This window comes from Solanum dulcamara, chromosome 2 (assembly GCF_947179165.1).
Source record: "Solanum dulcamara chromosome 2, daSolDulc1.2, whole genome shotgun sequence".
Lineage (NCBI taxonomy): Eukaryota > Viridiplantae > Streptophyta > Magnoliopsida > Solanales > Solanaceae > Solanum > Solanum dulcamara.
Window position 1 is genome coordinate 14,553,167 of NC_077238.1, and position 25,754 is coordinate 14,578,920.

Sequence of the window (25,754 nt, forward strand, 5' to 3'; positions counted from 1 at the left end):
GGGTTTTGATACACTGTGTGAAATACTAGATGCCTTTATTGGAGAGTCAGTCATAGTCACCCATGTTTATCGTGCTTGTTCTGTAGTATTTATGGAATACCAGACTTGGGTTGACTTAGTGATTTTAGACATGACCATTTTTGATGTAATTTTAGGCATGAATTGGTGTCTTCCTATTTTATCGTGCTTAATTGTAATGCAAAAATTGTGGCTCTAGAGATCCAGGATGGGAAAGATTAGAGTGGGAAGGGACGTACAAGCCTAAGTCAGCTAAGGTCATATCTTATCTCCAGGTTAGAAAAATAGTAGGGTAGGGTTGTTTGGCCTATTTGGCCCATATTTGGAATGTGGATATATAGTCTCCTTCTATTAAGTCTATTTCGATAATGTGTGCAGACTTGCCTGGTATGCCTCTTGACTGAGATTAGATTTCTACATTAACTTATAGCCGGGTACTCGTTCAATTTCCATTCCTCCCTATCGTATGGCTCCGACAGAATTAAGAGAGCTTAAGGTTCAGATCCAAGAACATCTTTATAAGGGATTTATTCGTCTCAGTGCTTCCCCTTGGGGTGATTTAGTGTTTTTTTATCATAAAAAGGGATGATAGTATGAGAATGTGCATTGACTACCATCAATTGAATAAGGTTACCGTCTGAAATAAATTCCCTTTGCCTTGTATTGATGACCTTTTTGATCAGTTTAAAGGTGTTTCAGTCTTCTCAAAGATTGATCTCAGATTTGGATACCATCAGTTGAAAATTAGGTTGGAGGATATGCCCAAAACAACTTTTAGAACAAGGTATATAACTATGAATTTTTGCTGATGTCTTTTGGGCTGACCAATGCGCCTGTAACCTTCATGAGTTTGATGAATAGGGTGTTTAAGCTATTCCTGGATTGGTTTGTGTCACAACCCAAAAACCAAAGTCATGATGGCACACATCCCAAAACCCAACCTGATTTGTAAGCCTAAAAGTACAACTCAAACGAGACTCCCAAAGGGAAAGTCATGCCACGATTTAAATGAACAGAAAGACAATGAAGAAATTATCTTAAAACCTAGTGTCATAAGTATAAAGAGTATCTAATATAAAATTTGAGTCTAAAGATACAACATAAGTCTCTGAATGATACAAAAAACTGACAAATAAAGATAGACTAGTGACAATCTGAATTCTAAGACCTCACCACTAATCTGAGAATAAATAATCTGCTAAAATATCAGCTACCACGTGAGGTACCCTGACTAGTATCTGCATCAATAATGGACACAAAAGTAGGGGTGAATACAATTCACATGTACTCAGTAGGTTTTAGCCGACTAAGCATAAGGAATCAATCAAACCTATGAAATAAACTAAGGAACGTTTCCACCTGCATAGAATATTCCACTTCGGCATCGGTGCCGCTAGTTTATATAAATAATGGTGCGAGTAAAGTAAACCCATAATAACATATCATAATTATAATTATCCATATATCAATGCAATATAATGCAATATGATGATGAAATAATGTAGTGGTACGGTAAAATCAAGACTATCGCACAGCCTGTCGTATACACCTACTGAGCTGTGCTACCAAGCAGAACTGATGGGGGTCTCGCAGACCATATACCTCAATCACAATATCTTATTATCCTTGCCACTTCCTCATGATAAAGGGATCACAATACATCCGCTATCCTGCCGTAAAACTACCTCGGTCAGGGACTCAAGATACAAATGTTTAAAGGTATTTCACTTTCTTTCTCAAAAAGAATTTCCATATTTCTCAACTTCCGATGTTTCATTATATGATGAATGAGGATGAATGCATCAAAACACATATGGCATGAACGTAACATTCAAGTCACATGTGGTACAAGGTTCAAAGTTTTTAAAACTTAACCTACACATGATATTCACCCTCAATAAATAGTAATTGGAAGGAAATACTTCCATTTAAATATTCACCCTTTCTCAATAATATTTCAATACTCAAGTATGTTCAAAAACCCCAACTCGACCCCTCAGGCGGGCATCACAAGTCAAATAATATAATTAAGCCTCTTTCATAGGCAAATTATGAATTACATGCTCTCAAAATAAATAAGATAATAAATAAGGCCCCCACATGGGCTATGTAATACAATTAAGCCCCACACAACAACACATAAATAAATAAGCCCCCACACCGGCATTACAATATATATAACATTCTCAACTCATACTACAATCTCATCCCAAAGTCTATAACATATGAACGACTAATTACCCCATTCCAGGCTCAAAGAAGGATAGCCAAACCTACCTCAATTGTCGAAACGGCACTCGAACACCTCTACTAGACAAGCAAATCTCGAATTCAATGCTCGGACTGACAACCCATTATCAACAATAAAATATACACATCACAAGGAGTCCAATGACACCCATGCTTCCTTCAGTTGCCTTTTTAGGCCATGTTATTTTAATAGAAGGGGTGATGGTAGGCCCGCAAAAGATTGAAGCAGTTCAGAACTGAGCTCGGCTTAGTTTCGTTACCGAGGTTAGAAGTTTTGTAGGACCAGCCAGTTATTATCACCGGTTCGTAAGGAACTTTGCTTCTGTTGCTACTCATTTGACTAGGCTAACTAAAAAGGAGGTTCCGTTTGAGTGGACTGAAAAGTGCGAAGAGAGCTTTCAAAATCTTAAGACCCTTCTGACCACAACACTAATTTTGACCTTGCTGGTCAAAGGTAAAGACTTTAATGTTTATTATGATGCTTCATATTTAGGTTTAGGTGTTGTTTTGATGCAGGATAAGAACATTGTAGCTTATGCTTCACAGGAGTTGAAGGTGCATGAGAGGAACTACCCGACTCATGACTTGGAGTTGGTGTCGGTAGTGTTTGTACTGAAAGGAGGCATTATCTGTATGGCATCAAGTGTGAGGTATTTACTGATCACCGCATCTTACAACATGTGTTCACCCAGAAAGACCTAAATTTGAGATAGTGCAGGTGGATGGAGTTGCTAAAAGACTATGATGTCAGCACCGAGTATCATCCAGGAAAGGCTAATATGGTAGCATACGCATTAAGCCAGAAATCAGTTAGTATTGGCAGTCTAACCTATTTGGGGACTTGCAAGCAATGCCTGGCTAGAGAAATTTAGGCCTTGGAGGCCAGTTTCATGAGGTTAGGCATCTCAGAGAAGGGTGGGGAAATGGCCAGTATTAATCTAAGGCCCACTTTTATAGAGGAGATAAAAACCAAGCAGTTTGAGGATGTTAACTTAAATGAAATTAGAGGAAAAGTGTTGATGAGAAAGGCTCAGGACACAACACTTGATGCAAGTGGGGTATTCCACTTTAGGGGAAGGATTTGTGTTCCCTGGGTAGATGACTTAATTTAGAAAATCCTGTTTGAATCTCATGGTTTATGATACTCTACTCACCCAGGAGTGACTAAGATGTATCAGGACTTGAAACATACATATTGGTGGCCGGGTATGAAGAAAGACATAGCTAAATATGTAGCCAAGTGTCAGAATTACCAACAGGTGAAATATGAGCACCAAAGACCTGCATGTTTACTTAAAAGAATGCCCATTCCTGATTAGAAGTGGCAGAGAATAATCATGGACTTCGTGGTGGGACTTCCCAAGACCTTGGAAAAGTATGAATCCATTTGGTTGGTGATTGACAGGTTGACAAAGTCAGCACATATCATTCCAGTTAGAGTGGACTATAATACATAATATCTGGTTGTACGGGGTGTCCCTTTATATTATTTCAGACCATGGTACGCAATTCACCTCTAAGTTTTAGGGGAGTTATCATGAAGAGTTGGGCACTCAATTCACTTTCAGCACCGATCTCCATCCATAGATAGACGAGCAATTAGAGAGGACTATCTAGGTGTTGGAAGACATGTTGAGGGCTTGTGTGATCGACTTTGGGGGACATTGGGACAAGTTCTTGCCCTTATATGAGTTCTCCTAAAACAATAGCTACCACTCTAGCATTAAGATAACACCATTTGAAGACCTCTGTGGGAGGGGATGCAGGTCACCCATAGGGTAGTTTGAAGCTGGGGAAGTAGATCCATTGGGGTTAGACTTTGTGAGGGATGCTCAGGATAAGGTAAGGAGCATTTAAGCTAAGCTTCTAGCGGTTCAAAGTCATCATAAAAAGTATGTTGATCGTAAGGTGAGGGATATTACATTCAAGGCTGATGAACAGGTACTTCTAAAAGTGTCACCAATTAAAGGAGTAATAAGATTTGGCAAGAAGGGCAAACTCAGTCATCGCTATAATGGCTTTTTTGAAATTCTTAATTGTGTAGGGCCAGTGGCCTACAAATTGGCCTTACCACCTAGATTTTCTAAGGTAAACCCGGTGTTCCATGTATTAATGCTGAAGAAGTACCATGGGGATAGGGACTACAACATTAAACTGAGACTCAGTGTTATTAGACAAAGAACTTCAGTAAGAAGAAGAGCCAGTTGCAATCCTTGATTGTGATGTCTGAAAGTTAAGGACTAAAGATATCAATATGGTTAAAGTGAAATGGAAACATTGTTCGGTGGAGGAAGCTACTTGAGAGACTGAGAAAGACATGGAGACAAGTATCCTCAGTTGTTCATCCAAACAGGTACTACTCTATCTCTATTTTAGCCCTGATTTCCCTAGTTCGTCACTAGGGGACGAGTGATGGGTTAATTGGTATCTATTGTAATAAGTTGTCCTTGTCTTTATGAATAGGCCAATGAGGAAGGATTCCAGACCAAAAACTTCGGGTAGTAACTTTTTTAATAATGTAGCCTAGGCCAAACTTGGACTAATTCTGAGTCAGATAAAGTCTAGGGTGACCTTGTGAATGATGGGAGATCGAATATCTAATTTGATTGTGTGAGCTAATAGACAACACGGTGTGGAGCATTTACGACTTTGACGAATCAAATTAGGGGGATTAAAACTCCTAAAGTTGTACTTTGTGTGGAGGGTATAATTTAATACTTCTCTAGAAGGGGGTGTGTTATCAAATGGGGGCTTGGAGCTTAAACTCTGAGCTTGCTATTTCCCGTGCAACATGCTACAGTGGGATTTCTCCTGCCAGAGCAGAATGGTCCGGCCATAGAGGAGCAGTCATGATTTAAGTTTGGAAAAAACCCAGAATGATTTATTTCTTGAGCACCAGAAATGGACTAGGGAAATTTTCTACTAATTTCCACTCAAATTGTGCTAAAAGTAAGTAAATTATTCCATTAACTTATGAATAGATTCGTAAAACCCATAATCTATGGTGGATGATCTTGAGGGAGGGTTTTGGCTTGAAAACTAACTATGGAAAGAAGCCCTAGAATGAGAATTAGGATCATGGGGTTGGCCTGGGGTAAGAATTGAGTTATAATGCATATTAGTTAGGCCATTTTGTTGATCCTTATGTGTATTTACTATTTTTAGACCAGGAACAAGCAGAATGAACCTGGAAAGGTAAATCTTTTGCACCTTAGAGTTGTTGAAGCTTGAATTCGAGGTAGGTGATGGTTTTATTTCTCGTACGTGTGTCATGACCCAAATCTGGGTCATGATGGCGCTTACTATACCCCCAAATAGGCAACCCAAACCAAGTCAAGCGGAAGAAAAATTTCAATCTAATTAAATAATTAATAACATAAGAAGGCGAAAGCAAACAAATCTAACAAAAGACAACTCGGGCCAAGGTATAGATATGTAAATACGAAATAAAATATACAAAAGGCTCGATAGTGACCAAAAGAAATGACGAACTTATACTAGACCAAACTCCAGACCTGGTGTAACCTATACAGGAGTTATTTAGTACAATTGATAATATGTATAAATATACAATGTAGAACTGATTGTCCAAAAATAAAAAATACAAGTCAGTGCAAAAGAGGGAATGTAGCAAGTCTCTAAACGCCAGAAACTCACCATAATCTAGATCTTGCATGCTACGGATGATCAGGCGCCCACTGGGGTGACTCGAACTGGGAGCTGCATCAAAAAGATGCAGAAATATAGTATGAGTACCAAAACAAGGGGTACCTAGTAGGCATCATAGGCCGACTGAGCTCAAAAAGAATAAATATATAATAACCAGCACGATGATACTAATAACATTAAGAGAGGAGCATAAACTACAAATATGGAGAAAGAGGTACGGAAATAATCATAGGATAGTCAAGTAAGCCCATCCAATCATGTAATCGCATCAATAATCTCAATTGATAAAATACCAGAGGAATACACAAATGTAAATTCGTACCTATGGCTCAATATCCTCCAAAAGTATCATGAAAGGCCCAAATTTCACGCCTCGAACTTCTCGATAGTAGTAGTATTAATAGTAACCCAAATATGTATCCCGGGCCGCCCAAAATTTACACCTTGAGCTTCTTAATAATAATGGTAAGAATAATAACTTGGAATAGTATCGACGGGCAGCTCAGAATTCACACCTCGAGCTTCTCAATAATAGAAATAATAATAGTAAACAGAATATATATCCACGGGCCGCCCATAATTCACACCTCGAGCTTCTGAATATGAAATTCCATAGTTAAATAAAAGATCACCGGTATTTCCTTAATAAAAACCTTACCCTTATTCATCATTCAAAAGTCTTAATCTCATCATTTTTTTCTTTTTTTGAAAAGGGTTTTTATATTTGGCAAGGAAAATAAGACATAGCATATCAAAAAGTCATATAACACTCATCTGAGACTCCGGTGTACCATAAGCACGGCCTCGAATCCAATATTTCAATATCAAAAGTAAGCAAGACATAAGCATAAATCGAAATTTCATCAAACGACAACCAAAACCAAGTAAATCAAGCGAATGACATCCTAAGTTCAATTCACCTAAGAGAAAGCTCTGATGATTCTAATTGATGTAAACAAGCCAAGATATCACCTAGACTAAGGATCCAATGACTAAAACCCCAAACTAGTCACTAACGATGATCATCGACTCCAAATTTCTCAATGGAATATCAACCCTTAAATCACCAACCTAATCATGCGCTACTACTAAAAATATACCAACTCTAACCAAGCCAAGTCTAACAAGAGTAAGTCATAACCTACCTCAAGCCAAAATCGCACACGAATTGCTAAACTTGAGTTTTTTCTTTTCGAACCACCTCTGAATGATGCTCTCTATCAAATTATGATGAACATATCAAAACAAATCCAACGATACCCATATTATAATTAAAAATAGAACTAAAATTGGGTCAAAATTTGACATTAGGACCCATACACGAAATTGAGAACCAACTATATCACAAGGTCCCAAATAACTCAAGGAACTTGTGCCTAAAAAATGGGCACATTCCGAGCCCTAGAAGAGCTCAAACAACCCCACCAAATTCAAGCCCTAGAATAGTTCAAAAAATCTAGAAACAATGAGATTTACGCGAAACTTACAAGGTTTTTAAGATGAGAAAGGGTCCCGGAATGTTCCTAGAAAAATCCCCAACACACAGGAACAAGAGTTATAGAAAATGATCAAGATTTGCTATGAAAAATATGTTTTGACATGTTGGAAATGAGGAGAAATGGGATGGCAATGGGTCTTAAAAGACCTCACTGCCAGGCTCCCCATTTTCCATCGTGAACGTGGAGGTCAGCAAGCTGACTCTCCGCGAACGCAGAAGCTTTTCCGTGAATGCGGAGAATAACTATCCATACCTCTGCAAAAGTGGCCAAAGGTCCACAAACGCAGAGAAAAAAAGGCCATAACTTCGCGAATGGGGCCAAGAGCCTATGAACGCGGAGAGTAAATATTAAGAACACCAACAGATGTGCTGGTGCACTTTACCAAGAGGAACAAGTCCCTTGACGGGGGCTTGAAACTCGTTCGAAATGCCGTTAATGCACAAACTATGCTACGCAACTAGAAATGATATTTGGGACTTAATGGAATCGACAGATTTCCCAATGGAGCTCGTTTCGATAAAAAGTTAACCCAAGTCAAAGATTTTTCAAAGAAAATACTTAAAATGCACAAATAGTCAAAAAATTATTTCGATCACCTTGGGAACCAAAACAAAGGTCGCTAGATCAAACTTGGCATTTTGGAGCTAACCGTGCTGAAGGAATTTTCATCTGAGCGCTCTTACTCAAAATGTTGATTAAAGTCAAAATTGGCTAAAACTTTAAAGTTAAAATGACAAATTGCACAAACTCAAAATGAAGACTCCAAAACCTAAACCAACCTTCCTCCTAAACTAAAATAGACCTTTCGAAGCTGATGAAACCGTTAAAATTCTCATACAATGCCCGAATCTTCGAATGTTGACTAAAGTCAACTATTTCAAACCTTAAGCCTCTAAATAGCCAAACCACCTCAAAACTCAACCGAACATCTTGGGGAGCATGCCACCTATCCCAAAATCACATATGAGCTATAAAAAAGCTACAGTAAGGGGTAAAATGGTAAAAATATGCAAAAGCACGAAAATGACCTTGGAGGTCATTACAACATCCACTACTAAAAGGACTTTCATGCTCGAAAGTCAAGGAATAAAGGTACCTAGTTGCTCAAAAAGGTGAGGATATCGAGTCCGCATGTCCTACTCGGTCTTCCAAGTAGCCTCCTCGATCGGATAATGCCTCTACTAGACTTTCACCAATGGAATCTCCTTAGACCTCAACTTCCTGACTTATTTGTCCAAAATAGCCATAGGCTCCTCCTCAAAGGCTAAGGACTCGTCAAAGTGAACTGAATCCCATTGAAGCACTTAAGACTCATCTAGAATGTACCGCTGCAACATAGAAACATAGAACACAGGTTGAACACCTGAAAGTGCTGCGGGAAAGGCCAACTCATAAGCTACTTCCCCTATTAGTCTCAAGATCTCAAAAGGGACAATAAACTTGGGACTAAGCTTACCCCTCCTCCCGAATCTCATCACACCCTTCATGTGAGACACTCGCAGGAATACCCGGTCTCCAACCATAAACTCCAAAGGTCATACCCTCCGATCAGCATAACTCTTCTGCCTACTCTGGGCAGTATGGAGCCTCTTCTGAATTATACAAACTCTGTCCATCAATTCATGCAGCAAATCGGTGCCCCAAGGTCTAACCTCAAAAGCATTAAATTAGCCTACTAGGGAATAACATCTCCTACCATACAATGCCTCAAAAGGTGCCATCTTGATGCTCGAATGGTAGCTATTATTATATGAGAACTCTACCAAAGTCAAGGAATGATCCCACTGACCCCTAAAATCCTCCAAGATTTGAATAGTCCTTTCTGATTGACCATCAGTCTTAGGGTGGAAAGCTGTGTTGAGCTTGATTTGGGTACCCAACTCCTTCTGTATAGACCCTAGAAATGCGACGTAAACTTAGTATCATGGTCTGAAATGATAGATATATGCACCCTATACAATCAGACCACCTCTCGAATATAAATCTGAGCCAACTTCTATGAAATGTAGGTAGTATGGACCAGTAAGAAGTGACCAGACTTGGTTAATCATTCTACGATGACCCAAATAGAATCAAAACCTCAGGAGATACATGGTAAACCCTTTACAAAGCATAGTTATTCGCTCCCACTTCCACTCTGGAATGGATAGTCGCTAGGTCAAACCACCTTGCCTCTGATGCTCGAACCTAACCTGCTAACAGTTTAAGCACGTAGCCACAAAAGTTGCAATGTCCTACTTCATCCCATACTACCAGTAATATTGTCGCAGCTCATGATACATCTTGGCCACATCAAGATGAATGGAATATCTAGACTAATGGGCCTGCACAAGGATGAACTTGACTAGATATCCAACTCTAGGAAAATAGATACAACCCTCAATCCTTAAGATGCCCTCCGAATCTAAGGTCGGCTTTATAGCCTCCCAACTGAGTACCTTATCACGAATTACCCTCAGTTGTGGGTCCTAAAACTATTGTGCCAAAATCTACTCCATCAAGGAAGAGCTAGACTCTACACAAGGCTTTGAGCTTTAGAAAGCTCACCTCGCACTCATCGGACCACTGGAAATGGACATTCTTCTGAGTCAATATGTTCAAAGGTATTGCAATAAAAGAAAACCCCTCTACAAACCGTCTGTATTACCCTGCCAACCCGATGAAACTATAAACCTCAATAAGAGAAGTGGGACTAGCCTAATCACGAACTGCTGCTATCTTTATTGGATCTACCATAATCCCATCCTTGAATACCATGTGCCCTAGGAATGCCATAGACTTAAGCCAAAATTCACACTTAGTGAATTTGGCATACAACTTCTAATCCCACAAGGTCTGAAGTACTATCCTTAGGTAATGCTCATGTTGCTCTCTACTTCTAGAGTGGACTAGAATGTCATTAATGAATACAATAAAAAAGGAGTTTAAATAGGGCCTAAATACACGGTTCATCAAATCCATGAATAATGTGGGGGCATTAGTCAACCCAAAAGACATGACTAAGAACTAATAGTGCCCGTATCGAGTCCTGAAAGCAGTTTTAGGGATATATGACTCCCTAATCCTTAACTGGTGATACCCTAACCTTATGTCTATCTTAGAGAACACTATTGAACTCGGGAGCTAGTCAAATAAGTCATCAATCCATGGAATTGGGTACCTATTCTTGATGGTCACCTTATTCAGCTACCTATAATTAATACACATATGTAAGGTACCATCATTTTTCACGAATAGAATAGGAGCACCTCATGAGGACACACTTGGCTTAATAAACCCCTTACTCAAAAGGTTCTAGAGCTGCACCTTAAGCTCCTTCAACTCTACTAGAGCAATCTGATATGGTGGAATAAAGACTAGCTATGTAACCAACTCAACATCAATACTAAAATCAATATCACACTCAGAAGGAAGACTAGGTAGATCAGTGGGAAATACATTAGGGAACTATCGGACCACCAAAACAGAATCAATAAAAGGAGTGTCAGCACTCGTGTTATAGACATAAGAAAGATAGGCTAGATACCCCTTTTCCACTAACCACTAAGCCTTAAGGAAGGATATCACACCACACAGTACATGACTAGTTGTACCTACCCACACGACCGGAGAAATACCAAGCATACACAAGGTAACGGTCTTGGAGAAGCAATCTAAAACCGTATGATGAGTAAACAACCAATTCATTCCTAGATTCATGTCAAAGTCTACTATATCTAGCATAATCAAGTCTGCTTTAGTATCATACCCCAAGATAGTCACCACGCAGGATTGATACACTCAATCCACTACTAAAGAATTACCTACGGGAGTAGTTACATACATATGCATAGGCAATGCTCACATAAAATATCCCATCAAGTAGCACAATGAGAAGATATATACTAGTAAATGGACCCTAGATCAAATAAAGCATTGGCAGGGTGATGAGAGATAGAGATCGTACCTTTGATAATGGCATCCAATGTCTCTGCCTCTGGCCTACCCAAAAAAGCATATGTGTGATTGTGTCCACCTCTACCACCTATCCGTCCTGCCTAGGAGACACCCCTAGTACCTTGAGACTCACCTCTACCACCCTACATACTCTTTTTAGGTGGCTGAACTAGGACTCTGAGTCCTAAACCTGCTAGCCCTGCTGCATCAGGCATCTGCGATGGCTTATAGAAGGATAATCCCAGGCAAAGTGACCTATCACACCACACTCATAACACGAACCTCTAAATGAACCTCCATGTGATGTCCCAACTGAACCTGAATAGACACCATAGCCTAAATACCTAGACGTCTAACCCCAAAAAGACTTACCTAAAGTCTAGCTGCTCTAATAGTCGGCACTTGCTGATCCACCATCGGTAAGCTATAAGGATGCCTATACCGATCTACTAGGTGGGTACTACTAAGGATGTCCTCTACCAAAAGAACCTCTATTATATGACTGGTGCCCACTGAAACTGCCCTAGCGGCGAGGCCTCTTATTGCTGCCTCCATAGGCCTCATGATGTATAGCCTTATTAGTACAGGCGTGGTCTACTATCTGCAACAACAAACAACCCGATGTAATAATATGCTTTGTATCCAACCTTAAAACAATAGATAACCTATGAAAAATTAGCATACCCACTCCTTCTCTGTCGGCATAATCATGGTAGCATGCCTGGAGAGCTTATGGAATCAAGACTCATACTGTGTGACCATTATCGATCCCAGTACTAGTATTGTAAACTCATCCCTCAGCCTCTCTCTCAAACTATGAGGTACATACTTCTCCAAGAAGGCCTTGGAGAACTACATCCATGTCATCGACGGCAATCCCATGGGTCTGCAACTGAGATATGACCTCCACCACTACTTTACTGGTCTATCCAGTTGGAAAGTACTGTAATCTACCCTTTGGGACTCCACCAGCCCGAGGTTATACAACCTATCCTAGAAACTAATGAGAAACTCGTAGGCATACTCACCCACGAGACCTAAGAACCTAGGATGGGCTAATCTGATAAATCTTCCCAACATCTTTTGCTCCTTTGTAGTTATAACCGACCTAGCTGTCAAGTGCTGAATAATCGTAAGAATAGGCTGAATCACCGGATGAGGTATAGTGGTAGGCTGTAGAACTAGGGTCTAATCATATTGTGCCCTGACCTGGCCTGAAGTTTTTGCCTCTTCTCAGACCTGAGGTTTCGCTTATGTGCTATGTAGGGTCCCTGCTTAGGACATAACTTCCATGAAACTGAGGATCTTGGCTAGAGTATTCTGTAACAGTGGTGTGGCCATGAATCTGGGTGGGGGATAGGTTGGATCCTCTTCTGTTGGCTGATGCTCGACCTACTCAACCTTAATGTCTGGCTCTAGCATTGGTTTTATAGCCTAAGCTCTATTCGACCTCAGTGGCGGCCTCGACCTCTACCCCAAGCTGGGGCTCTATTTGTAGGCGCATGGGGTCCTCGTCCACCCTAAGTAGATCTCATCCTCGCCGTTTGAGAAAGAGTGAAACAAATTGGATTTAGAGGTGTTCATCATCATTAGCGCACTGTCAGATACAAGAATAGTGACTTAGTTCCTAACAATGTCCTATGGCCTTTAGAAGATTGGATACGGACATCATCGTATCGATCCACAAGACTCTACCAGACACTTTCTCCTGTAGATGTGAGACCGGTGAACCTAAGCTCTGATACTACTCTGTCACGACCTAAATCTAGGCCATGATGGCCCCTACTATAATCCCCGAGTAGGCAAGCCAAACCCAAATCAAGTGAAAGTCAAATCTCAATCTAATTAAATAATTAATAATATAAAAAGGAAGAAGCAAATGAATATAACAAAACAAAAGTCGGGCAAAGGTATATATATGTAAATACTATACAAAATATACAAAAAGCCTGATAGTGGCCAAAAGAAATGACGAACTGAGACTAGACCAAACCCCAGACCTGGTATAACCTATACAAGAGCTATTAAGTACAAAAGTTGTCAATATATATAAATATATTGACTGTTCAAAAATACAAAATACAAGTCAGAGCAAAAGAGAAAATGTAGCAAGTCTCTAAACGTCGAGAGTTTACCATAATCCGGATCTGGCATAGCTATGAATGATCAGGCGCACATTGGAGGTAGCTCGAACTGGGAGCTAAATCAAAAAGATGTAAAAGTGCAGTATGAGTATCGAAATACGGAGTACCAATAGACATCATAGGATGAACGAACTCAGAAATAATAAATATATAATAAGCAGTACGATGATACTAATAACATTAAGAGAGGAGCATAAACTACAAATACGGGGAAATAGGGTATGGGAATAATTATACGGTAGTCAAGTAAGCCCATTTAATCATATAATCGCATCAATAATCTCAATTGATAAAATATCGAAGGAATACACAAATATAAACTCATAGATAAGGCTCAATATCCTCCAAAAATATCATGAAGCACCCGAAATTCATGTCTCGAGCTTTTTAATAGTAGTAATATTAATAGTAACCCAAATATGTATCCCAAACCGCCCAAAATTCACACCTCGAGCTTCTCAATAATAATGGTAGCAATAATAACCCAAAATATGTATTGACGGACCACCCGAAATTCACACCTCGAGCTTCTTAATAATAGAAATAATAATAGTAACCCAAATATGTATCGATGGGCCGCCTGGAATTCACACCTCGAGCTTCTCAATATGAAATGACATAGTTAAATAAAATATCACCAGTATTTCCTTAATAAAAACCTTACCCTTATTCATCATTCAAAAGTCTTAATTTCATCATTTTATTCTTTTTTTGAAAAGGGTTTTTATCTCTGGCAAGGTAAATAAGACAAATAGCATGTCAAAGATTTATATAACACTCACCTGAGACTCTGGTGTACCTAAAGCACGGCCTCGAGCCCAATATTTCAATATCATAAGTAAGCAAGACATAAGCATAAACCGAATTTTATGAAACGACAACCAAAACCAAGCAAGTCAAGAAAACGAAATTCTAAGTTCAATTCACCTAAGAGCAAGCTCTAATGATTTTAATCAATGCAAATAAGCCAAGATATCACCTAGACTAAGGATCCAACAGCTAGAATCCCAAACTAGTCACTAATAATGATCATCAACTCCAATTTTCTTAATGGAATAATAACCCCTAAATTGCCAAACTAATCATGCGCTACTACTCAAAATATACCTATTCTAACCAAGCCAAATCTAACAAGAGTAAGTCATAACCTACCTCAAGCTAAAACCGCACACGAACTGCTAAACTTAAACTTTTCCTTTTTAGACCATCTTTGAATGATGTCATTCTATCAAATTATCGATGAACACATCAAATCAAAGCCAACGATACCCAAATTGCTATAGTTAAAAATAGAATTAAAATTGGGTCAAAAATCGACATTGGGACTCGCACATGAAATTGAAAAACCAACTCCATCACAAGGTCTTAAATAACTCAAGGAACTTGCATCCGAAAAATAAGCACATTCCGAGCACCGAAAGAGCTTAAACAACCCCACCAAATTTAAGCCCTAGAATAGTTCAAAATGTAAGAAACAACGAAATTTATGCGAAACTTACAAGGTTTTTGGGATGAGAAAGGGTCCCGAAATATTCCCAAAAAATTTCCCAACACAATGGAATGAGAATGATCAAAAATGATCAAGATTTGCTCCTAACAATGTGGTTTGATATATTGAAAATGAGAAGAAAAGGGTTGGCAACGAGTCTTAAAAGACCTTACTGCTAAGGTCCCCATTGGCCTTCACGAACGCTGAGGCTTGTTCGTGAATGTGGAGAACAACAATCTATACCTATGTGAATACAGCCAAAGCCAGTGAACATGGAGAACAAATGGCCACAACTCCACGAACATGGCCAAGAGCCTACAAATGCAGAGAGTAAATATCAGCTGCATTTCACTAAGGGGAACAAGTCCCTCGATGGGGGATCGAAACTCATTTGGAATCTCATTGATGCAAAGAACTATGCTACTCAAGTGGAAACAACATTCTGAACTCAATAAAATCGACGAATTTCCCAACTTAGCTCATTTCAATGAAAAGTTGACCCAAATCAAAAAAATTTCAAAGAAAACACTTTAAATACATGAACGGCCAAAAACTCATTCCGATCAACTTGGGAACCAAACCAAAGGTTGTTCTAGACTAAACTTGATATTTTGGAGTTAACCGCACTGATAGAATTTTATTTCGAGCGCGTTTACTCAAAATGTTGACTGAAGTCAAAATTGGCCAAAACTTTAAATTTAAAACGACAAATCACACAAACTCAAAATGAAAATGACCTTGGAGGTCATTACAACATATTTTATATAATTGTAAAATTGCTTCATGATATGCATATGTGTATATGAATATGGAAACATGCTAGATTATATGTTAAATGAGTTGAGAAAACTGGAATGAATTGTCTCTGGTTATTCTAAGTATGGTGACGTTTTAGCTTGAAGCGTCATGTAAAAAGGGTTCTATTGGGTTCATGGAAATGGTGGTTTTCTTATGCTTGTGATCGACCAACAATTAGCGAGAAGAGATGATTGTGGAGAGAGAGCGCTCATATTAATAAGCTGTAGTTTATTAGATCTTCCTTGTTGTACACTCGTGATTATTGTACTTTTAGGTGATTACTAAATACATTCTGAAAATCTCAGTCAAAGGATTATTCTACCTTACAACTAGGACTACATTTAGTTTCAGTGATTTCGTGCCATGCCTTGGTTCTACAAGTAAGCTATAGTGGGTGTCTCCATGGTTTAAATAGTCAAATTGTTGAATTGGGTCTTCTGTTGTGGTGTGCTATGACTAATTCAAACCCTTGCTTCCATGGGCGAATGAAACTTCTCAAATGACTCTCCTTTAGGATGGAGTAAAAGTAATTCATGGAATCATATCTTGGTTTCTTGTACAGGGTGCAAGGTTCACGCTTGTTCTTGTGGTGTTCCTTAAGATGGAAAAATGGTTTGTGGGCACCTAGTGCTGGTGTTTCGAAAGTTCCTATGATAGGAGTAAGTCGGAGGAGCTGGACTCAGTGCGATCTTGTCCTTCGCGGGGTGAGCTGGACTCAGTTTAGTTTCCTCTTTTTGGCTGTTGTCATCCCTTAAGGCTCTGTTGAGTTATGTGACTTCCCTAAAGTTATGCGGTGCGATTCAGTAAGGAAGTTTCAAATACTATGGGTAGTACTCATGATAGTTAAGGACCGACAGAATGCCCTTGGTGGCTTGGAGAAATGGGTTTGAAAGCATAAGGCAAGCATTTGGAATTTTGAGTGAGTTGTATCTTTCATGGCCTTGTATTGCTCATATCGGTGGTTTTGGTTTATTTTGGTCGATCTCAATTGAAACCCGATGTTATTGGTCAAGTTCGCGCTAAGCGAGCGAGAGTTGGAGCCTATAAAGAAATTTGGATGAGTTTTGGAAGTTTGAATGGAATTTGAAGATTTTTCTCTCAACCAGAGTTTTGTGATGGCTTGTTCGATCTGAGAGGGTGTCTGAGGGTTTGGCGGAGCATACGGGCAATGGTACCCTCTTCCTTTCATTCCTCTAGGCTGCGACTGTACTTTTACTTTCGCGAGCGAAAGTTCTTTTAGTAATGAATATTGTAATGACCCTCTAGGTTATTTTCTTCGTTCTTCAATTTTTTTAGCATTTTGAGCTTTCCTGCAGCGACCCTAAGTCATTTATGACTTGCTGGCACTAACAACTCAATCGCCTGGTAAATGACCTTAGAACAAAATTCTGACAGTTCCATCAGCTCCAAAATAGACAAATTAGGCTAATAGCATAGTCGACATGAGTATTGAGATAATTGGTATGGGTTTGGGACCATTTGGCGCTTTTGCCTTCAAAATTTGGCCTATGGTTGACTTTAGTCAACATTCTTGAAAAACATGCTCGGATTAAAATCCTGTCATTGCAATTAGCTCCAAAATGTCGAGTTTGATCTAGAATGACCTTTCATTCACTTCTCGAGGCTTTCGATCTAATCCCAAGACCTTTAGTGAAATGTCAAGGCTTGTTGTGAAATTAGGCTCAAATTGACACACTGGGTGTGGGACCCACTTTTAGTAGTAACGACCTCGTATGGAAATTTTGACAGCGTCTTTGAGACCAAATCATCAATTTTGGTGGGGTAGGATATCTCGTTTGCGTACACAAGATTTCAAATGAATTTCAAGCACCCCATCTTGGAGTTTAAGCTTGCCAAAACAGCTAGTGCAGGGGTATTATACCCTTCGCATTTGTGGAGGCCAGGCAACTGGTATTTGTGTTCGCGGGACCCTTGCTGCATTCGAGGGGTTCAAGGGAGTAAGCCTCCGAGTTTGCGGGCCAGGGGTCGCATTCGCGAAGGACAATGGTGGCCTGTCACTTTGATAAAAATACCTCACTTTTTCAGCTTTGTACCCTAATTCAAGGGGCGATTTCTCACTTATTCCTAGGTTAAATTAGGCGATTTAAGAGTCTACCTTCAAGAGATTTTTGCGAGAAATCTATTGGTGACTCAAAATCTTGAGGGAAGGTTACATGTGAGGTAAAATCTCAAATTTATTCATTTTCTTCTCATTTTCGAGCAAGATTTCCTATGAAATTTGAAATTTGATTTTTGGCCGTTTAAACTTTGTTTTCAGCGATTCTTGGAGCTAAGTTGTGGGGGGTTTTCACAAGAAACATTGTGGTGTGATTAGTTTCGTCCATTGAAGCGTCGTTTAAGGTAAATTTTGTCCTTATGGGATTGCCCCTTTTCTAGAATTCTCTATTAATGGTGAAAATTATGCATGGCCTGTTTTTCTTGATTTTGAGCATCGAAATTATTATAATTTGGAACATAAGTTCATTAAGCTAAAATTCCCTTTTTCAAAGAGTTGTTTTCGAGATTCTGATGCGTGCCCTACAATCTCGTTTTAGATCCGATTTTGGGTCTGTCTCTAAAAAATATAAACTTGGTGTCTAAAAATGTCCATATTGATGAGGTGGTTACTATTTTGTTAGCGTGGTGGAAATTGGAGGTGTTTTGGAGCTCAGGAACTTTAAATTTGAGGATTCGAATTGGGCGTGTTTGGCTTCGAAATAGGCTACGGTCTCCTCCTTTTGACTAAACTCTATTAGATATCGTGTAGTATATTTTACATGTAACTTAGGTGAATATTTGTTGAGATTAGCATTCTCCTCATCCGATTTCGTTTTCTTGTTCCTGTGAGAGCTTTAAGCTAGAATAGTCTCGTGATATCCTTAGATTAGGTTGTGGGCCTCAATTGTGTTGCTGACTTAGAATTATTATCCTGTTTAGGGTTGATATTGATGGGCTTATGTAGGTTTGAACCTTAGGTGCTTTATCAAGTATTTATTTCCCTCTTAGATAGCCGTAGCTTTCGGTAGGGCTTATTACGGATATGATACCCTTTTATGCTAGTACCTAAGACCTCTGGGGCTCGTCGTAGCCGTAGGTTTGTCTTAGCAATGCTTTTTGGGAGTTGTGACGCATATTTTTGGGTAAGGCATCGATCCTAGAGATATTGCTCCCCCTGTTGATTTTAAGTCATATTTCTATTGTTCGCTTTTGTTTAGTAATAGGCTTAGGATGCCTCTTTGTCTATTACCTTTTGATTGAGCCCGAGGCCGTACTCAAGGAGCGATTGGATCTTAAGTTAGTCCCTTTTTGTCAGGACGGTGTGGTTTAGCTCGATGTTACTATTTTTATTGTGTGGTTCTTATTTGGATGTTGGTGATGGCATGCTTGCATTGATTGACCATATTCATTCATTTTGTGGTACGATGCTGGTATTTCATTGATTTTTAACTATTGCTTTTGGAGAAGGATCTCTCACACTTTTAATACGTTTAAACTATTTTTTTAAAGGAAGTCATACCTCCTGGGATATTGCATACTAGTTTTGAGATCTACGAGGCATCGAGGGCATGCTCCTTTTATAATGATAATTTCATAGGCATCAAAGATGCACTCAGTTTAATTAATATCCGGTGCGGTGTCGCCCTTATATACATTATCTGTACCTGGGATGCCTTACTTTATACTTTTATTATTCGGTGCGGCGTTGCTTTTTCTACATCGGCTTAGTTGCTCGCTCTCCGGTACTACGACGGAGATTCTATATGTCTATATAAGACATAGTTCTGGCCCAGACAGTGTATACGGACTTTCCGCGTCCCTATGGGCTCCTCTAACTAGTGCACGGTGGAACTAGATGAGGGAGCCACATGGGTCCCACCTAGCAGACCGAGGGTCGGGGTGGGTCTATACACTTGTTGTTGTTGTTGATCTTTGAGAGCCACTGATGATGTCATTGGATTTTACTATAAACTTGCATTCATTAGCATCTTCTATCACTAGTATACTTGTATGGTGTGGTCACCTAGCTTTATGGGGGCTGAGGGTATGTTTGTCATTGTTTGCACCTTTCGGGGGTATAGGCGTCCGGTTGGTTATTGTCTGATTATGCTTACTCTTATATCTTGTTGTACTTGTAGTTGATACCTTCGGTTATATTGGTAGTTGGTCTATGTGGTATTTGAGTTGGATGGTGGTTGGTCTTTTCTGCTAGGCTCAGTTGGAATAGTTCCCAGGTGATTATGTGGTTAGAGTTGTCAGTTAGCACTATATTTTTATTAATAGACTCCTATGATGCATTCTTCCTTTTAGTAGGTTGTTGGATTGTGTTTCAGGTGAGCTCTTTGACTCTGCTCCTTTATCTATGTCTCTAGTCTCTTTGTCTTATTTCTTGTCATTATTTTGATAATTCCTGATTAGTTACTTGTGCAATATTTATCTGATTATATATTAATTATACTTGCTTTATCCGTGGAGCTCAGTCGGCCTATGCCCACTGAATACCATTAATTTGGCACTCACACTACACTTTTGTCCCCTATAGATCATAGTACGAATTATCACAATTGATTTGGACTGGTGTGGAACATCTTCTGATTTATATTTGGCTCACATTGTCAATTGGATCCTTTTACTTCACGAAGTTTCTAATAGGCACTTAAACATATTCAAAATAAGAATTTTATGCCCTTCTGTGGATGACACATCATATGCACGTTAGAAAAGTCAATGCCACGTTATATTTATGTCATTGGCCACGCTATTTTTAAATTCATTTACTAAACAATACCTTTTTATCCTCTATTTTCTTTTAAAAATTTAAGTTTTATATGAATTATTTTAAAAGTGGCTAGAAATGATATTTAGCAAAAAAAACTCATAGCCATTTTTGCCGGTAATAGCTCATCAAGGAGCTCCATCTTTGTTTCTGCTATGTAAAACAAGCAAATCCACTGATTTACATATGAAAAATTATATAAAAATGCAGAATATGGGGTTGTCGGAGAAATGAAGCTCACTGGAGTGGAACACAATATGGGTAAAGTTCATCGGAGTTATAATTGCCGGCCAGTCGTGATAGTTAAATCACACAACAACTCAAATATACACATTAACATATACATATAAGCATAAAAAAATAGAAAAGGTTTGCTGATTTTAAAGTGTGTGCTTATCGGAAAAGACAAATCTAAACAGATCGGGTCTCTATTGAAGGAGATGAAGACAATAATGATCCTACGGAGTTGCTTCAACAACAAAAATGCCGGAGCAACGCTAGAAAGGTGCAAATACAGCGAGCCCTGATATTTCAAGGTGGTGACCACCATTTTTTCCGGCGTAAACCTAATTTTAGAGGGGCGTAAAACTAACATTTTAAAATCATTAAACTACTTTTCTTATTCAGTTATTTTTCAACCTTTTTTTATTAGATTTTAATCAAAATTTAATGTACACACTCGCTTCAAAGAGCGTGTAACCACACACTCATCTGACTGAGCAAAATATATGCCACATAAGCTCGATCAACGGTTAAAGATTTTAAAATATTATATTTAAATGAATTTAACGGTTTAGTTGGCAAAGTTATAAGTGTAAGAGTTCAACTTACAAATAATGTTAAGTACATGAGTATCCCAGGTCATTGACCTTTTTTTGAAGTAGTTGATATGGAGCTGGATTAAAAAAGTAATTTTTATGTATGAAGTGTTTTTAGAACTTTGAAGTGATGAAAGCCATTTTTATAAATAAGCAGTTGAGTGTTTGGATAAAAATGCTTATGTTGAAAATAAGTGTTTGAATTTTAGGGTTAAAAGAATAAAAAATGTAGTTTGAGAATTTAGTTAAAATATAAATGATATAACAGTAATTTTCATGGTCAAACAAAATGGCTTTAAGCACTTAAAAAAAAGTTAGAAATCCTAACTTTTCATTTATGACTGATTTTAAGAACTTTATAGCTTAAAGTTAGCATTAGGCAAACACGTCCAAAAGCTAAAAAGAGGCTTATAAGTTGGTTTGATCAGCTTAAAGCCCATCCAAACGGGTTCATAATCCAAATAACAAATCACAAAAGACAACCTTGTTAAGCAAATTTATCTTGCAAAATAGTTTAAAGCTTATTATACCCTCAAACTTTTCATTGAATGTCAATAAACTAACAAACCATCCCAATTCCAATATATAGGAATATAGAAGATAAGATATAAGAGATAAAGAGAAAGTTCACTCAAAATCGATTTACAAAGGAATCTATGCCAAATGCTACAATAGTAATTAACTATAGTTTATAGTACTAGTAATCAAATTTGGCCCCTCTCACTCAAACAGTTTCCAAAGGCCGCTTGAACAGTAAGAAATTTCAGTCTCTCGTCTTCTCCAGTGTTGTGGTAAAACCAGAGCTTCTGTTTTGTTTACATATTTGTGTGTTTCATCTCCACAATTATAGTTGCAATTGTTCTAGATTCCTCAATTAGGGTTCCTTTTTTCTTTAAACTACTAACTACTATTTTGTTATCAACTTCAAACCTTATTGTGATTTTGCTTAGCTAGGACCAGGTTCCTTTATCTATTAACACCATGGGAAACAAGTATTCCAAGGGAACAAATGCTTCAAACTCGAGTTGTCTCGCTCCTTTTGAAAGTTTTCGAGTTCCTTTTGTAGATTTGCAGGAAGCAACGAACAACTTTGATGACGAGTTGTTAATTGGATCTGGTGGCTTTGGGAATGTTTACAGGGGTGTTTTGTGTGATGGCACAAACGTGGCCTTGAAAAGGCTTAAGCCGGAGTCCCGACAAGGTATTGCAGAGTTCCAAGCAGAAATTGAGACGCTCTCTCAGTTACGCCATCCCTATCTGGTTTCATTAATTGGATATTGTGATGAAAATAATGAGATGATTCTAATTTTTGAATTCATGGAGAATGGGACCCTCAAGAGACATTTGTATGGGTCAGATCTCCCCAGTATGAGCTGGGAACAGAGGCTGGAGATATGCATCGGTGCAGCCAGAGGTCTGCACTACCTCCATACCAACGCAGTTATACATCGTGATGTCAAGTCTGCAAACATATTGCTTGATGAGAATTTTGTGCCAAAAATTACTGATTTTGGACTATCCTGGAAAAGGCCCATTGATCAGACCCATGTTACCACAGCCGTGAAAGGAACTTTTGGCTACCTTGACCCTGAATATTATAGATCCCTACAAGTGACAGAAAAGTCTGATGTTTATTCATTTGGTGTTGTTTTATTCGAAGTTTATTGTGCTAGAACTGTCATAGATTCATCTCGTCCAAGAAAGATGATCAACTTAGTTGAATGGGCAATGAAGTGCCATAAAAATGGACAATTGGACCGAATCATAGATCCCAATCTTCTGGGCAAAGTAAGACTAGATTCCCTCAGGAAGTTTGGAGAAACAGCGGTGAAATGCTTAGCTGATTCTGGTGTAGATAGGCCATCTATGAGTGAGGTGCTGTGGAATTTGGAGTATGCACTTCATCTCCAAGAGGCTGTCAGTCAAGATAATCCTGAAGAAAACAGTATCATCCCTATTGACGAGTTATCACTGCTAAGCAGTGATTTCAGTCATGTAAATACCAGTTTTATTGGTTCTCTGATCAGAGCATCAAGTTCACATGATCTGTCTAGTGATGAGGTTATAAGTCCGAGATAACTAAGTGAAAACGGTACATACCTTCCCTAGGTGTTTGATAATTCCACTTAGGTTCATGAATCATATGAAGATTTATTTTTTTGTTTTTGTAACTATTTATTTTTCTAAGTTATGAGTTGTATATAGAAAGAATGTTAACTTTGAAAACATGCATTGCTCTACCTTTGGATTGGGGGTGTCCGGTTGGTTCACATGTTGTGTGTTGTTTTCAATAGGTTTTTCATACAGAGAAAATCATTCCATTAATAATAACTCAATGAAAGGCTTTTTAAAAACATGGAATAATTTTGAGCCTCTGGTAAGACCTGATAACGTAATTCTTTGATACCTTTTATTCCCTCATCATGTAGCAACCTTGGGGAAACAAAAATATGGTAAGTAATACATTTCTTATTTGTTAACAGCCAAAGGGAAGTTGGCATTTTCTTATTGTTATATGTTCCCTCTTTTCCATCATTTGACAATAGGGATGGCAGGGTCAGTTTTGGTAATATGGCAATATCATTTTCTGAGGAGTAATAACAATTTCCCATTCTCATGAAATGTTTCTTGAAACGAGTGATAGATTTGGGACAGTAAAGTTGCATCCTGGTTTGGTCAGTCTCTTCGGGAGATCCAAATTGTTTGGCCAGTGTTGTCATCCATGTGTCAACCTTCTTTGAAGAATGAATGTAGGGAGATATGCAAAATCATTGGCTGAAGTTAGCTTTTGCATCATGGAATTTCTGTCTATTTCCTGTTGATCACCTTATGATGCTACATTAGGTAAGCGTCATCCGGTATTTGATACAGAATTGTTTTTTTGAATATGATCATATTGTTGAGAGAGGACCTGTTTTTCTATCACCATTCATTTCATTTATACTGGTGGTGTCTGTCGCATCTTTCGTGCACCTTGGCTATTCCACCGGTTATATGCTACCTTCCACCAGCACAGGTATCAATTACCATTCAACTTTTTTTTTAGAACAAGTAATAAAGTTCCATGTCAAATTCCATCATAATTCAAACTGTAATTGCTTAGTTTCATGACTGGTCATACTTGAATGCTTCCCTCGATATGCTATGCATTGCTAAGCACTTAAACATTGAAGATGTATACCGGGAGCTTCTTGCTGCTTGAACTTTTGAAGAAGCCAGCAAATGATTGTACTTTGTTTAAGGAAATTACCACTGGTGATTGGTAAAGACCAATAGAAAAGTAAACTATCTATCTTTAGAATCTAGATGCTCTTAACTTATGAATCTATTTCATCTGCAATTTCTGGGGAAGGTCCCACAGGAGCGATATATTGGTAAAACTAGCTTTGAAAATCTTTCGTAACATCCAAGTTGTCTGTTTTGGCTTGACAGTCCAGATAGGTTTGCCTTTACCATAATAGATATGAACCCAAAGCTTGTCCTTTTTCTTGCATAGATTCCTCAACAAACTTTATCACAGAGCTTAGAAGTCCAGTGAGTAATCCTCTCCGTCATTTTATCAATTAAGGGTTGACACTGGATTCTTGATATCCTTTTTGCACTTGAGGAACATCTGAAAGGAAGAGTCTCTGTAGAGAATTGCAAGTTATTCAGCGTTGTCTATTTGAGTAACATTATCCACACCACCAAAGTATGTAGAACTTTTACCCACATTAACAACAAATCCTGTCACTTTTGCTAATTAAAATTTTCTATTACAGCTACTATAAGTGTTTTTTGTTTAGATAAATCATGTTATTCCATTTTAACTCAAGTCAGAAAAAGACCCTCCAAATATCAAAACAGGCATTGAAAATTTTCTCTTATAATATAGTAAAAATAGAAATTATCTAAATTATGATTAGTATTTTATTTTAGCCAATTAAATTTTACTTATTAATTTGTGCAATGTGTCCCAGTTGAACAAGAAATTAAAAAAATGAAAAAATGGAAAGGAGACAATCGTCTCACTCTACAGTTTCCCTACAATTATCCAAGTCTGCTGCACAGTAAGGCATTGTTTGGTAGAGTGTGTTAGCATGCATTAATTAAGTGTCTAAGTAGGATCTTGTTTGATACACTTTTTCATGGCATGTATCTCTATTGTGTATTAAGGTTTGCATTATTAATACCACGGATTTCTAGGTATTAGTAATGCAAGGGAATTTAATGCTTGCATTATTATGGTTAAAGACTCAATTACCCCTCAAAACTCCTTTTACATCTTTTCCATAATAATTGTTAAGGATATTTTTGTAAATAAATATTTTATGCAATGTATATTATTTTTTAATACACTAAATCAAACAGTGCATAAGA

At 38.3% G+C, this 25,754-nt stretch overlaps 1 protein-coding gene across 1 annotated transcript; it reads left to right on the plus strand.

The window, feature by feature from the left end:
• The first annotated feature begins 21,965 nt into the window (after window positions 1-21,965).
• Window positions 21,966-23,665, plus strand: LOC129880365 (receptor-like protein kinase HERK 1). Its single transcript, XM_055954356.1, has one exon. The coding sequence runs from the start codon at window positions 22,377-22,379 to the stop codon at window positions 23,472-23,474; it is 1,098 nt and encodes a 365-aa protein (XP_055810331.1). The 5' UTR covers window positions 21,966-22,376; the 3' UTR covers window positions 23,475-23,665.
• Window positions 23,666-25,754: the final 2,089 nt, after the last annotated feature.

Excerpts from the sequence above, each read along its gene's own strand:
- LOC129880365 (XM_055954356.1), top strand. The coding sequence starts at position 22,377 with ATGGGAAACAAGTATTCCAAGGGAACAAATGCTTCAAACTCGAGTTGT.